Raw genomic sequence first — 17,832 nt, 5'->3', positions numbered from 1 at the left:
ACTTTATTGTCTCTTTGCACATTATTTTTCGTATAGTATTTATAGTAATATCAGTATGGCCTGTCTTCGTTTTACAGTCATACAAAGATATGCCACTGGGAGAAACAAAAAAAAAAAAAAACAAAAAAAAAAAAGGGGCCTATAAAGTGTTCATACACTTAGATGGTACAGACTAATAGTAAATTTTATGAGTTCGAAAAAATGTTGCCATTTTTCATTTTTTGCCATTTGATTTTTTTTTTTATTAGTTTTGGGAGTTCACGTTTTTTTAAATAAAAATACAAAAAAAAATTGCTGCTTGTGTTTGTTTTTTTATATGCAGTTTACACAATTTTATACTACACAGGTCAGGTCAGGGAACCTACACTGGTACAGCTCGTTGCGGCACCCACCACACGACGAAACAGCTCTGAATTCTGGTTGGCAACTCCCCAGGCAGGCACGCGGTCCAGTCTCAACCTCTGGAAATGACCATCTGCGGCAGCCAGGTGTTACGTGGGCTTCCCCTTGGCTGGTCCAGCCACTCGGATCCTCAACAGTGAGGATCCTGTGAGCCAAATCACCCATGGGGTATACAGCCACATGGCCGTAGTACCGTATCTGATGCTTCCTCACAATGCAGGTAATGTGCCTCATTCAGGACTCCTTGAGCAACCGTTCATTCAACACAAAGTCAAACCAGTGTTACCCAACTATTCTCCTAAGAGATACAGTACCAAAGGAGTCCAATCTTCATTTCAGGCGACTGGATAGCGTCCATGTCTCACAACTATATAGCAAAACAAGTAGCACCAACTCTATACACTTGGACTTTTGTCATTTTGAAAAGATATCAGGAGCACAACACATCCCTTTCCAGCAACCTCATGACCCACCATGCTTTCCCAATCAGTCTACTGACTTCATAGGAAGAGTTACCAGAGACATGAATGTCGTTGCAGAGGTAAGTAAACCTCTCGACGAGATTGACACTCTTTCCGCAAACAGACATACTGCTGAAGGCTGTGCCCAAGAGGTCATTAAAGGCCTGGATCTTTGTTTTTATCCAGGACACTCACAAGCCCAGATACTCAGATTCATCGTTCAGTCTCGAGAGAGCTTCCAATAACTCTGCGAACATCACAGCATCGTGGCAAAGTCAACTGCAGTATCATCCATAAGGACTGTTCCATCAGCCTTCCATATTATATAGTAATAATTATAACTGAAAACCTGAATCTTAACTGATAATTTGATATGATATAGCCAAATATCAGTACTTTACAGTCAAAAATAAAAAAATTACAGAGAGGTTGATTTTTGGGGCTTAGATCAGAAAGGGTTAAAAACCTCTGCCATCCTACACAGTCACTTATCACCCAACTCTATCTGAGCAAACAACATGGAATCATCAGCATTTGTGCCAGCATATTTCATCAACAATCAATAAGATTACTCAATAGTTACTCATATTGATAAATGAATATTCTTGTTTATGTAGGTTGCATTGTGTGTTATCATACTCATTGTCTCTTTTCTTGACTATTGCTGGTACTATATTACTTTTACTAATCTTTGGGAGACATGCAAATAAGGAATTCACTGCACTAAGTAAACACTATAATTAATTTGAAATTGAGTAACTTTCGCCCCCATTCTTTCATACCAAATTGCTGTAATGAGAAAAGTTGCATCAACATCTAGCTTCTGACATCTACACTTTGATGCAGCCATTTCAAATCATAATTTTATTGGGCATACACACACAACTTAAATTTAATGTGCAAGCTATTAATACTTGTGCATGGAAGAAGATATGGCCAATTGTACATACATCAAAATATTTAGAAAAATGCAAAAGGTTATTTTTGTTTTATTTTTATTGTTGATTTCATGGAACTATAACATCAAAAATCTGTAGGTAAATTCTTAATATTAATATGCTTTTGGGGGCAGAGTGCATCCTATGCTGTTTTAATGAGATACCATCTACAAACATATAGATACCATCTATAAACTGCACTCAGGTTTGATATTTACTTACATGCCAAAGCGTAGTGTTCCTGAGACGTATGTCTGCCAGTGCGCACAATAAAACATAAACATCCCAGCAAAACAACAGAAGAACATCCAGTCAGGGTTAGTTCCCAGTTGCACAGCAATACATGTTCCTAAAACCACAAACACTGATAAAGAGAGTAAATTAATATGTTAGCATGCTGCATTTTGTAAAAACAAATCACCATTATTATAAGAGAGGAACCAAAGTCTCCATTAAGGGCAAAAAGTGAAAAAAATTCACACATTCTCTTCATTTAAAGCACTGAACACCCACCAAATAATCCAAAAAGTAATTAAGTTATGCACACTTATATACACATAAACAAGAGGTTAAAATATTAATAGCTCATTGGAATTTAATGTTTTCCTAAGAAGAATCCTACATGCTTAATACTTATTCGAAATGGCAGACAATGTTTGAAAATTCATATGCAATATGTATAAGCAACCTTGACACAAATCATCAGTTCATCTCATAAACATACAACCTTAAACAATATAATCTACAACAAGGTTATACCTTCTTAATGAAACTTTGTTCTTTGTGTAAGCATTAGGGTGCACTGTTACACTCTAAGCTAGACAAAGTGACAATGTCTTCTTGCTAAAAAATATAAAAAGGGATGTGACTTTAACATAGTGATGAAAATAAACCAGTATAAATGATATTCCATGAAATGCATGAAGGTTGGATGATTTCCTGAGGAGAAGTGATAGTATGCATCTTGGATTAAAAAAAGTTAGCCCCGAATGGCAATACAAATTAAGTGTTACATTTTGCTCATAATATTCCCTCTCAAAGTCAAATTAAGATATTTGAAAGGAGGGGCATACTTTTCATTTGAAGTGTGTGTCCCAGGGTCCCAGTTAAAGACATTCTAAGTCTCCCAAAAAAAGTTGAGTTTGGAGACATGCTAACAAGCACAATTGGGGTTGATGGAAAGGGATTGACTGTTACAACTTGCATTTTTAATATTTCTGAATATTAAAATAAAAATTAAACGAGAACCAAGCAGGAAAGTACCCTGATTTCAGAACATTACATCATACTTGTTATTTTCAGTATTAAAATATTGGTGTTAAAATCATTTTACAATTCACATTTGCTAATCTAGAAGTTACTAGAACAATAAGATGAAGAAAATTTTAAATTAATTTTCTGCAAGTGAAATATAAGTGACTCAACTATTACGATTTAACAATTTGATACGAAGAAGGTGCTCTAAAAAGAAGCACCACCACCAAACAGGCAGCACATTAAAATTTTCTACATTTTCCTCATATCCATCTTCAAATTTTGCATTCTATTAATGACAGATTATGCATGTCTTCTCAAACTGGATGGTGTCTCATTCATAGATGAACTTTACTGTCCTTATTTTGCTTCACTTTGGTCAGGGATGTGGTAAGTGAGAATCTACCATGGCATCAATGGGAACAACTTTCGTGTTCTACAGTTTTGTCATTGCCACTGCAATTTTCTATACTGTGGTGTGCTGGGATGGTAACATCACTTCAAGAGAGGTCCACTGAATCAACAAGCTGATTATCAGGGCAAGCTCAGTTGGGACACACTCTGGGTCCCCTGGAATTAGTAGCATATGACAGAATTAAAACAAAACTGAGTGCCATTATGAACAATGCTGCACATCCTCTCTCTCATACACGAACAATGAGGACTTTCAGCCAATGAATCATTCAGTTAGAGGTGTGTGAAGAAACGCTACTGGGGCTCCTTTATATCAACAGTAGTATAACTGCATAAGGTTTCATTGCGATTGTGACTTCTTGCTTTTAATCATTCTGGTGTGTGTTCAGACCATAATCTGTGTGCATATTTATTTTTCTGTCTATTTATATATTTATTTAAAGAGCTTCTGAAAACAGTGAACATTTCACCCTGGGGACAAATAAAATTCTATCTAACTAACTTTAAGTGTACATTTATATTTCTCAGCAGGGTTTAATCTGTACAAAGAAATTTCTAGGTATTTGCATTGGAAGGATGAAGAATCACACACAGTTCTATTTCCCAAACATGACATCCTAGAGTTTGACGAGGCAGTAGTAGTATTGGTAGTGGAGGTGAAATACACACAAAAAGATAAATCATTACAGCAAGCAAAAAATACTTATCAATCAATGGCAACCTAATATAGCACTAACAAAAAAAAAACAAAAAAAAAAAAACACTTTGTAGAGCTAAGACTACAATACAGCATCAAAGAAAATAAACATGCCATTGCCAGACATCAGGAAGAATCTTAAACATTTTTAAATAGCAGGTATCAAAAGGATCACTACAGAGCCAGAACTGCTATTGGTTTGTCTTGTCCCCTTTTAAACTATTTTTAATGTAGACTTTTAATAAAATGTCTTAAATTCCATACTCTTACCATACTGTCAGGTACTGTAGATCAGCACTTCCTTCCCCCTTCCCTTTTACATCAACAACATTGGGCAATTAGCAATAGTAAAAGAAAAGGCAGAAGTTTTACATTTAATTATGTATCATTGAGGATATGCCCAAATTATAAAGAAGGGGAGTACAATTTGAGTCTTGGTTACAAACCAAACTATACCACATGATAAAGCTATATGTGTAATTTCCAGTAGCTACACTCTATTCTTTCTGGTCATCTTATTGGTGGTCAGTTTTCTTCAGGATGGAAAAATGACAGAAAAAGCATGCCTTTGAAAGTATCTTTGTTGCTCCTCTGCAGCTCCTGACACACACACACACATGGAAACTTCCTGCAGCCATTCACTGGTGTAATAGCTCAGGCACAACCCCCTTCCCAGTTCAGCTACTTTACAGTGTGGTTGTAACATTCAGTATTGATACAGCTGACAGAATCGCAAACAAGGAAAGAATGAAGGAAAGAAATCATAAAACAGGCCCAGATGGCACTGTCCTTATTAATGAAACTCTGAGGTTACAGAACTGGTTTGTCCTGCTTCCTGACTCTTTAACATTACAAATAAAAACAAACAAAATATTTATTAACCGGTCTTGAAGATTGCCATAGGATTGTGTGCATCCTGCACAAAGTTAGTAATTCAGGAAAATTCTAATATTTATTGCATGAATTTCCCACACATTTGTTTGGTAACACTCTTACTTGCTGCAAGAATAGTCAATATCATTTTTTAAAATCACTATTTTATAATTATGCCAAATTTGCTCCTTGAGAAATGATTTATTTTTCCATTTTTAACATTTTGTGAAATATGGCAATCTGCCATTCAACAGAGTTGTAAAACTATGCAGCAGGAATCAAGGACACAGTGCTTGTGGCACCTTTGTTTAAATTTCCTTTTATAATAATTTGGACTGTGCAATGGGATTACTGCAGGACCTCTGAAATTTTTAAGATCCGTTTGGATGGGATACATTTTTACACCAAGTGGTGGTAGAGGCAATGACACACCAGCACCAGCTTTTCCCATAGTTAATGTAACCATATGATCAGATCAGACGACATTAACAGCTCCTATTTATAAGACCAATATTTCTGTGCACAATTCCAAGAGAGACGGCCCAATATTCACCCACTTTTCTATATAAATTGTGTATATTAGTGCACCTTTGGGCCTTTGAGTGGATACAACACCCCACCAGCCACCCCCAGTTATTCAGCAGAGACAAAAGGGAGTACAAAAGAAGCTTTGATCCTCACTTCAGCCGCTGGGTAAAGTAATTATTACCAGAGGACCTCTAATTTTAGTCATATTCGAATCACTATAAATCACTGATTTACTGACATGTCAATTCACACCAGAGTAGTTTAAATCTTTTTTTTTTTTTTTTTTTTTTTTTTTTAATTTAATTATTTTATTTTCACAGACTTTTTATTCAAGGTACAGGTCTCCATAATTTTAACAGAGATGTGAACACACAGTCCATGAGAAGTTACTAACATGACCGATTCGGACAGAACTAAAACTACAGAGGTCCTCCAGTAGTAATTATTTTACCCCACCTCCTGTTGCAAAACTAATCCCATCTGAATAGGACTAAAACTCAACTAAACATTTTAAAATTGAAGGCTAAAAAAAAGCTGAAGAGTATTTATGTGCAGCGATAATAAATTCAGGAAACTGACTTGGATTCTTAAGGCCTGTGCTGACCAACTTTGTGGTATCCTCTTTCACGCATTCAGTCTGTCCCTAAGGCTCCAGAAAGTGCTGCTGATATGGAAAACATCCTGCATTGTTCTTGTTCCAAAGAAGGAAAGTGCCTCTTCACCTAAAAACAGTGGCACTTATGTCTCACATCATAAAGACCTTCGAGAGGCTGGTCCTGGACTATAGGTGTCCTCCTGAGGAAGAACACCAGGACCTACTGCAGTTTGCCTATCATACAAAAATTGAAGTGGATGATGCAATTATCTATCTGCTCTACAAGGCTTATTTTAATCTGGACAAAGCTGGCAACACAGTGAGAATTATGTTTTTTTTTTTTTTATTTCTCCAAATGCCTCCAATACTATCCAGCCATCCATTTTGAGGATTAAGCTCAGAGATACGAAGGTGGATAAGGCTATGGTGCTCCTGATAATGGACTACTGTAGGACAAACCACAGTTTGTGAGACTTAAGGACTGTGTTTCTGATACGGATTTGAGCAACAGTGGGGCACCAGAAGAAACAGTCCTGTTTCCTTTTCTCTTTACTCTGCACACCTCAGACTATAAATATAACACTGTCATATCACTTGCAAAAATTCTCAAATGACTGCAATTTTGGGGTGTATTGATAAGAGGGATCAGACAGAGTTTAATAGTCAAGAGGAGAACTGTTTCTTGGTGCAGAAAGAACTGTCTGCAACTAAACATCAGCAGAACCAAGGAATTGTTTTTTGACTTCAGCTGCACTAAAGATCCTCTAAAGTCCAGTCACTATTCAGGGAGAGGATGTAGAGGTGTATATTATATTATATACACAGTCATGGCCGAAATTATCGGCACACCTGGAATTTTCCCAGAAAATGCACCATTTCGCCCAGAAAATTGTTGCAATTACAAATGTTTTGGTATAAACATGTTTATTTCCTTTATGTGCATTGGAACAGCACAAAAAAAAAACAGAAAAAAAGCCAAATCTGACATCATTTCACGCAAAACTCAAAAACTGGGCTGGACAAAATTATTGGCACCCTCAACTTAATATTTGGTTGCACACCCTTTGGAAAAAATAACTGAAATCCAGCACTTCCTATAAACATCAACAAGCTTGTTACACCTCTCAGCTGGAATTTCCAACCACTCTTCTTTTGCAAATTGCTCAAGGTCTCTCAGATTTAAAGGGCATCTTCTCCCAACAGCAATTTTAAGATCTCTCCATAAGTGTTCGATCGGATTTAGATCCGGACTCATTGCTGGCCACTTCAGAACTCTCCAGCGGTTTGTCTTCAACCATTTCTGGGTGCTTTTAGAGGTATGTTTAGGGTCATTGTCCTGCTGGAACACCCATGACCTCTGACACAGACCCAACTTTCTGACACTGGGCCCTACATTGCGCCCCAATATCTTTTGGTAGTCTTCAGATTTCATGATGCCTTGCACACAGTCAAGGCATCCAGTGCCAGAGGCAGCAAATATCCCCAAAACATCTTAGAACCTCCATGTTTGACTGTAGGTACAGTACTGTGTTCTTTTCTTTGTAGGCCTCATTCCGTTTTCTGTAAACAGTAGAATGATGAGCTTTACCAAAAAGCTCTACCTTGGTCTCATCTGTCCACAAGACGTTTGCCCAGAAGGATTTTGGCTTCTTCGAGTACATTTGAGCAGACTCCAATCTGGCCTTTTTATGTTTCTGTGTCAGCAGTGGGGTCCTCCTGGCTCTCCTGCCATAGTGTTTCATTTTGTTCAGATGTCGACAGATAGTTCGAGCTGACACTGTTGCACCCTGAGTCTGTAGAACAGCTTGAATATGTTTTGAAGTTGATTGGGGCTGTTTATCGGACTATCCTTTGTTGCAGTCTTTTATCAATTTTTCTCTTCCGTCCACGTCCAGGGAGATTAGCTACAGTGCCATGTGTTGTGAATTCTTGATTATGTTGTGCACAGTGGAAAAAGGAACATGAAGATCTCTGGAGATGGACTTGTAGCCTTGAGATTGTTGATATTTTTCCACAATTTTTGTTCTCAAGTCCTCAGACAATTCTCTGCTCTTCTTTCTGTTCTCCATGCTTAGTGCGGCACACTCAGACACACAACAGAAAGTTCGAGTCAACTTTTCTCCATTTTAACTGGCTTCAGGTGTGACTGTTATATTTCCAGCACCTGTTTCTTTCCAGAGGTGAGTTCAAACAAGCATCATATGCTTGAAATAAAACGATTTACCCACAATAGGTGCCAATAATTTTGTCCGGCCCATTTTTGGAGCTCTGTGTGACATGATGTCAGATTTGGCTTTTTTTCTGTTTTTTTGTGTTGTTCCAATGCACATAAAGGAAATGAACATGTGTATACCAAAACATTTGTAATTGCAACAATTTTCTGGGAGAAATGGTGCATTTTCTGGGAAAATTCCAGGGGTGCCGATAATTTCGGCCATGACTGTATGTATATATTTTATATATACACATATATACATATACACACAGTACTGTGCAAAAGTTTTAGGCAGGTGTGAAAAAATGCTGTAATCAAAGAATGCTTTCAAAAATGGAAGTGTTAATCATTTGTTTTCATCAATCAACAAAATGCAGTGAATGAACAAAAGAGAAATCTAAATCAAATCAATATTTGGTGTGACCACCCTTTGCCTTCAAAACAGCATCAATTCTTCTAGGTACACTTGCACACAGTTTTTTGAAGGAACTCGGCTGGTAGGTTGCGCCAAACATCTTGGAGAACTAACCACAGATCATCTGTGGATGTAGGCTTCCTCACATCCTTCTGTCTCTTCATGTAATCCCAGACACACTCGATGATGTTGAGATCAGGGCTCCCTGATGGTATTGCATGATGGATAAGTATCTGCCTGTATTTCTCAGCATTGAGAACACCATTAATCCTAACCAAATCTCCAACTCCATTTGCAGAAATGCAGCCCCAAACGTTCAAGGAACCTCCACCATGCTTCACTGTTGCCTGCAGACACTCATTATTGTACCGCTCTCCAGCCCTTCGACGAACAAACTGCCTTCTGCTACAGCCAAATATTTCAAATTTTGACTCATCAGTCCAGAGCACCTGCTGCCATTTTTCTGCACCCCAGTTCCTATGTTTTCGTGCATACTTGAAGTCGGTTGGCCTTGTTTCCACGTCGGAGGTATGGCTTTTTGGCTGCAACTCTTCCATGAAGACCACTTCTGGCCAGACTTCTCCGGACAGTAGATGGGTGTACCTGGGTCCCACTGGTTTCTGCCAGTTTTGAGCTGATGGCACTGCTGGACATCTTCCGATTTCGATGGGTAATAAGCTTGATGTGTCTTTCATCTGCTGCACTAAGTTTCCTTGGCCGACCACTGCGTCTACGATCCTCAACGTTGCCCATTTCTTTGTGCTTCTTCAAAAGAGCTTGAAGAGCACATCTTGAAATCTATGTCTGGGTGAGACCTTGCTGATGCAGTATAACTACCTTGTGTCTTGTTGCTGTGCTCAATCTTGCCATGACATGAAACTGTCTTCCACAACCTCACCTTGGTAGCAGAGTTTGGCTGCTCCTCACCCAGTTTTAAGCCTCCTACACAGCTGTTTCTGTTTCAGTTAATGACTGTGTTTCAACTTACGTGTGACATTGATGATTACTAGCACCTGTTTGGTATAATTGGTTGATCATACACTTGACTATAATCCTACAAAATCCCTGACTTTGTGCAAGTGTACCTATAAGAATTGATGCTGGTTTGAAGGCAAAAGGTAGTAATACCAAATCTTGATTTGATTTAGATTTTTCTTTTGTTCGCTCACTTTGCATTTTGTAAATTGATAACAATAAACAATCATTATTTATATTTCTGAAAGCATTCTTTGTTTACAGCATTTTTTCACACCTGCCTAAAACTTTTGCACAGTACTATATATGTGTGTGTGACACACACACACACACATTATATATATATATATATATATATATATATACACACACACACACATATATACACACATATATATACACATACATATACACATGTCTTCCATTTGTGCCAGTTTCCTCCTACAATCTAAACACATGTAGGGTAGGTAAACTGATGTTGTTAAATTGTTATGTGTGTGTATGTGTTCACCCTGTGGCGGACTGGCACCCTCTTTTAGGGATTGTTCCTGCCTTGTGTGCTAGGCTTGCTGGAATAGGCTCCAATTTTCCTGTGATCTTGCACTGGATAAGTGGGAGGTGAAGATGAATGGAGACATATTACAAGATGTGGAGGCAGCTTATAGATTAGTAATTACCTTTTATCTATTTTCTCAGCAAGAACCACTTAACATGAAACCATACATTTTGCAAACATGTTTGTTTCACCTGGATAAAAAATTGTGGCATGTATTTCTTAGCCTAGAATAACAGGGAAAATTGCCCAACTTGAAGCCTAACTAGATTAAGTCACATTTTTTCAAATGAAAGGGGAAAATTCATTTCATCAATTTGTCTAGATTGTCTCATTACTTTTTGGATCATCTACGTGCATATGGATAAGGTCCAACAAATTATATAATTTCCCTTAAAATGTCAAAGTAGGATATTCCTTTTAGTATAAGTATTCACTTGTGGCTTCTCTGGACACAGTTACAAGTAAAACTATTTCTGATGTTTAACTAACTGATCAAAATAAAGTCGGTGGTACTCCAGATATGGTACAACTAGCGCATTACTTAAAGTATGATGCCTGTCAACTTGTTTTCAAAATTATTTTTTGAGTATGTCTTAATTTTATTCACGTTTTTAAACTGCACCTGCATGTTGCCTAGACAATGAGAGTGTTTAAATGTTCTATAAAGTAGGCATTTCAATAAAAATCAATAAATGCATTAAAATCCAAACTCAGACTACTTTTATATATGCACAACCAGAAAAATAAACCTTTCAAAAAGGATATTTAAAAATTGGTGTATCACATTTCAGTGTAAAGCTCAGAAAAAATAAGTCAATATTAATATATGTATTATCTAATCAACATTAAGGTGACTCAACCATGTGGATAAAGGTGAGACAAACAGCAAGGTGAACTGAATGATGCCCAGTTTTGCACTTATTGCGTTTAAAGATAGCTCAAGACTATTAAACAGTAAACTCAGATATACAGCAAATGTTCATTCACACTGTGACTTATGACCTCCTAATACATTTATTTGGCGTTTAGTGCACCTAAAAGCGAAGAAGATGGCTTTTGTTTTTTTGTAAATCAGATGTAAACAAATCTTTTATTGGAATTACTACATTAAGTTACTAATTTTATGTAGGATGTCAAGACAGGCCCTTACTCCTTGAAACCATGAACTGGAACATGTGTGTTTAAAATGTTGTTAGAATTCCAAGGGTGTCTATGGTTTTTAAGACAAACATACTGTTTCACTTTCCATGTGAGTTGCTAAACTGCTCTAGCATAAATTAATTTAGAAACCTATTAAGCTAAACTTGCTTTCCTAAAGTGAAGGACAGTGTATTTATGTGCCCATCTCAAGTTTCAAAAAGAAAAAAAAACTGTAATCCATATGCTTTTTTTATGGATTTCCTTCTGTAATATAGAAACAGAAACATGACCAAACTATCCGCTTATGAAATGAAAGCCCCCTACCTGTGGACAGGGAATCACAGCCGTGGTCAAAGAGCTCACCCAGTGGGGAACTACTGTTTGTTCGCCTTGCCTGTTTCCCATCTATAGCATCTAAAGACTGGTAAATAAACAGTCCCAGAGCACATGCCAGGTATGCCCATAAAGGAGCCTGAAAGAGATACAAAATAATCAGCTGCCCGACTGACTTAAAATTGGTAAACATATAAATTAGACACTGAAATTGAGTAAAGATTTTATTTTAGCTTTTTAATTCTGAAAGGGAAATCTTTCCATGCAGACAATAAGATACCTTCCATAATTTACAGTGACAAAACAATTATTCAAATGAAACAATCTAAGGAAAAAATGCATAACCAGGGTGTGCGTATATAGCTCAGTGCTGATGGTCATCCAATTCCATGTTTAAAAAAATACATCCAACACATACAAAATTATTTTAAGTAATTCACTTTCAGCAGTAGTGTTAAGACAATCCTTTTCTCTTCATTAGTTCTTCCTTCACTCACAAGTGAGCTCTTGCTGTAATAATCATATTGCTAATTTTTCTAGTTCTCAAACAAGCAACAGATGAGATGGGAGCAGGTATGTTTAATATGTATATTTAACATACTTACATCTTTGTGGCCTAAAGTAAACAGAAATGACTGCACATGTACAAACAGCACAGTCATAAATATAACTTGATTTTTTCCAGTACAAACAAAAGAATTAGAAACAAAAACACATCTGAATAAATTAACTTCAAATTCAAAAACCATATCCATCATCAGATGGCTATCATGCAATATGTTTTTAAAAGTAATGATAAAATGTGCATATTTTTGGAGTGGGTAGAAGGACTCTTCATTTAACAGTTACTAAGATTTCCTAAATGTCAGAGGCAACAGCATCTTTAAAAGAAAAATCAATCAATCAGGGAAACAATGAAAACAAATCATTTTCATTCTTAATAAGTAAATGGTTAATTGTTCTATAATAAACCTTTTCTGAGAGTAAAGTAAAATGTTAGCCAAGTTAATGTGTACTACAGGAATATAAGAAAATGTTACTTAATTTGTTGTCTTGTGATAAATGAAATAACACAGAAAACGTTTAACTTGAATCAGGCTCATATGCACTTTCTTTTACTCACACTTTTTTCAATATTTTATGCTGCCTGAACATAAAAAAAATTCTGTACACATCAAAATTGTTACCATTATTGGTCTGTTATATTTTGGCAGGGTTCCTTGCCTGGTTCCAGAGTGTTGTTTGCTTATTTCATATTTTTGTTATCTTTCAAATATTTTCATATTATGTTACAGATTTTGTTTTTAGTTTAGTTCAGTGTGGGTTGCATTCATGTAATACTGTGAAGTAGGGGTGTCATTATGCCAAAATTATGCCACAGAAATTTTACGATATTTGATACCTTGTGATACCATAAGGGTAAGCAGAAATCCCATTAAATTGAGTTTTATTAAAGTGCCTTTATTTACCACAGTGAACAATATTGTGTCTTTTTCTGTGATACAGCACAAAACACAGAAACAGTAACAGCTGCTTTAAAATACTTGTATATCCATGAAGTAGTCACCTAACTATCATTTAAGTGAATAATTGGGGCAGAATGGTGGCTCTGAGGTTAAGGATTTGCACTGGCATGTGTAAGGGTGCAGGTTCAAATCCCGTTACTGCAAGAAGGGATCCTACTCCACTGGGCCCTTAAGCAAGGGCCTTAACCTGAAAATTGCTCCAGGGGTGTACAATGTCTGACCCTGCATTCTGACCTCCAAAGCTCATACGAAAAGACAATTTCCCCTCAGGGATTAATAAAGTACATCCAAAAAAAAAAATCAAACAGTATTCACACTCAAAAATATTCAAACATAATGCAATGCTTTTAATGTGAAGCAGAAATGGGGATCAGTGCAACAATATGGGTATTTAGCATAGGGTTTATAAAGAATGATAAATTATGAACTACCAGATTTATCTTAGCATATGCACATTCTAAATGTATTCTTTTCACATTTTCTGTCCAACTGCTGGAAACAGCTTCTTAAAACCCATAATAAATATAAAAATTCAAATATCATATGTACCTTTTAATTAGCAGATTTTATAATTCTGGACATTTACATTTCAATCAACTTTTTAAAGGTTATTTCTGCAACATTCTTTTAAAGTCTGGTTTGCTACTGAACAAATTGGTTAGGTTCATAATATTTGCTATTGCAAAAATTATACTGTATATGCTTCGTTAGCTGGTTAATAAACCTAGTCACAGGGAATGCACAAACCAGTGTGTTTCTTCATGCAGGTCCCAAGAATGGATAAATGGGGAGGGTTACGTCAGGAAGGGCACCCAGAGTAAAATTTGCCAGATCACTATGTGGACAAAAATACAGATTTCCATATCAGATCGGTTTAGGCCCAGGTTAATAACGGCCACCACCAGTTCTGTTAGCCATCAGGGTGCTGGCGGAAATTGGGCTACAGTTGGCCGAAGAAGGAGAAGAAAAGTGGGGAGACGTGTCGGGAGGAAGGAGGAGAGAAGGAAGGTAAAGAGAGTGGAACTGAGGGTAGGAACTTTGAATGTTGGCAGTATGACTGGTAAGGGGAGAGAGTTAGCTGATGTGATGGAGAAAAGGAAGGTTGATATATTGTGTGTGCAAGAGACTAAATGGAAGGGGAGTAAGGCCAGGTGGTTCGGAAGTGGATTCAAATTGTCCTATCATGGTGTGGATGGGAAGAGAAATGGAGTAGGGTTATTCTGAAGGAGCAGTATGTCAACAGTGTTTTGGAGGTGAAAAGAGTGTCAGACAGAGTTATGATTATGAAGCTGGAAATTGAAGGTGTGATGATGAATGTAGTTAGTGCATATGCCCTGCAAGTTGATTGTGCAATGGATGAGAAAGATAACTAGGGGTCTCCTCCCCCTGCTCGCTTCGCTCGCCAACCCCTGGTCTTGGGTAACCCGAAATAGATTTGAAAGAGATTATTGTCTACGTCCTGGTAATTGTTACATATGTATCATGTTCACCGTTACGACATCTGTAGGTCTATGTAATAGATGTAAATGACAATAGCAGTTTAATTGTTATGTTATGTAAGTACAGAATGTCTTTGAGTTTGCGCAGATCTATGTATGAGATATATTGGAGTGTAAAGGTGCAGATGACGTACAAAGGATATCTTCATACACCACATTTGTAGTAAAGACGGCATGTTGTCCTTGAATGAATTTTCCTTGGTATGGAGTTATTATAATCTTGACGTTAACGTCACATGCATGCCGAACTCTTGAGAAGGCTACATAAAGTTGTCAATGTCTAAATACAGGCTCAGAGAGGTAAAGGCCGACTCTGTCCATGGTCTGTCCTTGGGATTTGTTGATTAGGTATACGTTGTTTACTGTTAGTGATATGGATAATTGCACTCACGGTTAAAATTACCTATTTCCGTTAGTTGAACTCTTTCGTTTCTGAGCCGTGGTTCCTTCGCTTGCGTTGCATAGGCGCATGCGCCTTCCGTACTCTCGTGTTTGACTATGCTGTGTAGTGTGGACGTGTAGGGTTTTGTACTCTCTTGAGAAGGCCACATACAGTCGGTTAAGACTGTGTTGTGGTAATCCGGCCGGGTTAATGGTGTCTCTCGTTTTGGAGCCGTGACCGTGACTCCATTAGTTATACGTTGTTTACTGTTAGCAATATGAATAATCGCACGTACTGTTAAAATTGCTTATTTCCGTTAGTTGAGCTCTTTCGTTTCTGAGCCGTGGCTCCTTCGCTTGCGGTGTATAGGCGCATGCGCCCTCCGTACTATCTCGGGTTTGACTATGCTGTGTTTTGTGGACGTTTGGGGACTCCATACTTTCTCTGGTTTGACTGTGGGGCGGGACGCCGAAGCCTCTTCTGTTTGTGTTTTCTGTGAGTACTTATAGTATTGTATTACTGTAATGTGATTCACATATGCTGTGGAGTCCGGATCTTTGGGGCTGCTGTACTATCTTGGGTTTTTGCCTGCGGTGCTTTCGAAGTGCGTTGTAGGCGCCTGCACCTTCTGTACTATGTCGGGTTTGACTATGCTGTGTAGTGTGGACGTGTAGGGTTCTGTACTCTCTTGAGAGGGCTACATACAGTTGTCCATGTGTAAAGTGCTTAATATTGTATTACTGTAATGTGATTCACATATGTTGTGGAGTCCAGATCTGTGGGGTTTCTGTACTATCTCGTGTTTATGCTTGCGGTGTGTTAGAAGCGCATGGACCATGCTGTGTAGTGTGGACGTTTAGTTCAGAAGCACGTTGTAGGCGCCTGCGCCTTTCGTACTATCTTTGTAGACCTGTGGGGCCTCCGTAGCCTCTTCCGTTTGACTCTGGGGTGCAGCGCAGAATCCTCTTTGTGTGGCTGTGTCGTTAGTCGTTAGCTATGGGCGCGTTGTTGCTTCATGTCTTATTTACGTTAGTTGAGCTCTTTCTTTTTTGGGCCGTGACTCCTTCCGTTCGCGGTGGATCAGACTTCGCTTGCGGTTTATGAGACGCGCGCTGTAGGCACCTGCGCACTATGTCTCCTGGTCCCATCGCCGTGTACCTGTGTCCATGCCTTCCATTCTCGGTTAGTAATATGGATTTCTGGAGTTAGATGGATGAAGTTATGGACAATGTACCTAAGGGACAGAGAGTGGTGATTGGAGCGGACTTCAATGGACATGTTGGTGAAGGGAACAGAGGGGATGAGGAGGTGATGGGTATGGTGTCAAAGAGAGGAATGAAGAAGGTCAGAGGATAGTGGATTTTGCGAAAAGGATGGATATGGCTGTGGTGAATACATATTTTAAGAAGAGGGAGGCACATCAGGTGAAGTACAAGAGTAGAGGAAGATGCACACAGGTAGATAATATCCCATGCAGGAGGATCAGGAATTTGAAGACTGCAAAGAGGCGGCAGGGGAAAGTGTAGATAGGCAGCATAGGATGGTGGTCTGTAGGATGACATTGGAGATCAAAACGAGGAGAGTGAGGGTGGAGGCAAGTATCAAATGGTGGGAGTTGAAAAAGGATGACTGCAAGGTTGAGTTCAGGAAGGAGGTAAGACAGGCACTGGGCAGCAGTGAAGAGTTGCCAGATAGCTGGGCAATTACAGCAGAAGTAGTAAGGGTGACAGCAAGAAGGGTGCTTGGTGTGACATCTGGACAGAGGATGGAGGAAAAGGAAACTTGGTGGTGGAATGGGGAAGTACAGGAGAGTAGGTTGCCAAAGAAGTAGGATAGTTAGAGAGATGCAGAAAGTAGACAAGAGTACAAGGAGATAAGGCATAAGGTGAAGAGAGGTGGCGAAAGTGTTTGGACACTAAGGAAGTAGAAAAGACCTGTACCGATTGGCTAGACAGAGGGACTAAGCTAAGAAAGATGTGCAGCAGGTTAATGTGATAAAGGATAATAATGGAAATGTACTCACAAGCGAGGAGAGTGTGTTGTGCAGATGGAAAGAGTACTTTGAGAGGCTGATGAATGAAGAGAATAAGAGAGAGAGAAGGTTGGATGATGTGGCGATAGTGAATCAGGAAGTGAAACTGATTAGCAAGGAGGAAGTAAGGACAGCTATGAAGAGGATGAAGAATGAAAAGGATGTTGGTCCAGATAACATACCTGTGGAAGCATGGACATCTTTAGGAGAGATGGCAGTGGAGTTTTTAAACCAGATTGTTTAATGGAATCTTGGAAAGTGACAGGATGCCTGAGGAGTGAGAAGAAGTGTACTGGTACCGATTTGTAAGAACAAGAGGGATGCGCAGAGCTGTAGTAAGTACAGGTTGATAAAATTGATGAGCCACCGCATGAAGTTATGGGAAAGAATAGTGGAAGCTAGGTTGAGAAGGAAGGTGATGATAAGCAAGCAGCAGTATGGTTTCATGCCAGTAAGGAACACCACAGATGCGATGTTTGCTTTGAGGGTGTTGATGGATAAGTATAGAGAAGGCCAAAAGGAGTTCCATTGCGTCTTTGTGGACCTGGAGAAAGCATATGACAGGGTGCCTCGAGAGGAGTTGTGGTATTGTATGAG

General features: G+C 38.4%; 1 protein-coding gene across 1 annotated transcript in view; it reads right to left on the bottom strand.

The window, feature by feature from the left end:
• Positions 1-17,832, bottom strand: part of cept1b (choline/ethanolamine phosphotransferase 1b) — a 105,122-nt gene that overhangs the window by 52,625 nt on the left and 34,665 nt on the right. Inside the window, exons 3-4 of the mRNA XM_028797049.2 lie at positions 11,788-11,935; positions 2,024-2,165 (exon numbers count right to left, since the gene is read on the bottom strand). Of these exons, the coding sequence (XP_028652882.1) occupies positions 2,024-2,165; positions 11,788-11,935 (290 nt within the window). The remainder of the gene's footprint in view (positions 1-2,023; positions 2,166-11,787; positions 11,936-17,832) is intronic.

This window comes from Erpetoichthys calabaricus, chromosome 3, assembly GCF_900747795.2.
Source record: "Erpetoichthys calabaricus chromosome 3, fErpCal1.3, whole genome shotgun sequence".
Lineage (NCBI taxonomy): Eukaryota > Metazoa > Chordata > Cladistia > Polypteriformes > Polypteridae > Erpetoichthys > Erpetoichthys calabaricus.
The sequence above is the reverse complement of the archived record's forward strand: the minus strand, read 5'-3'. Positions and strand labels throughout refer to the sequence as shown.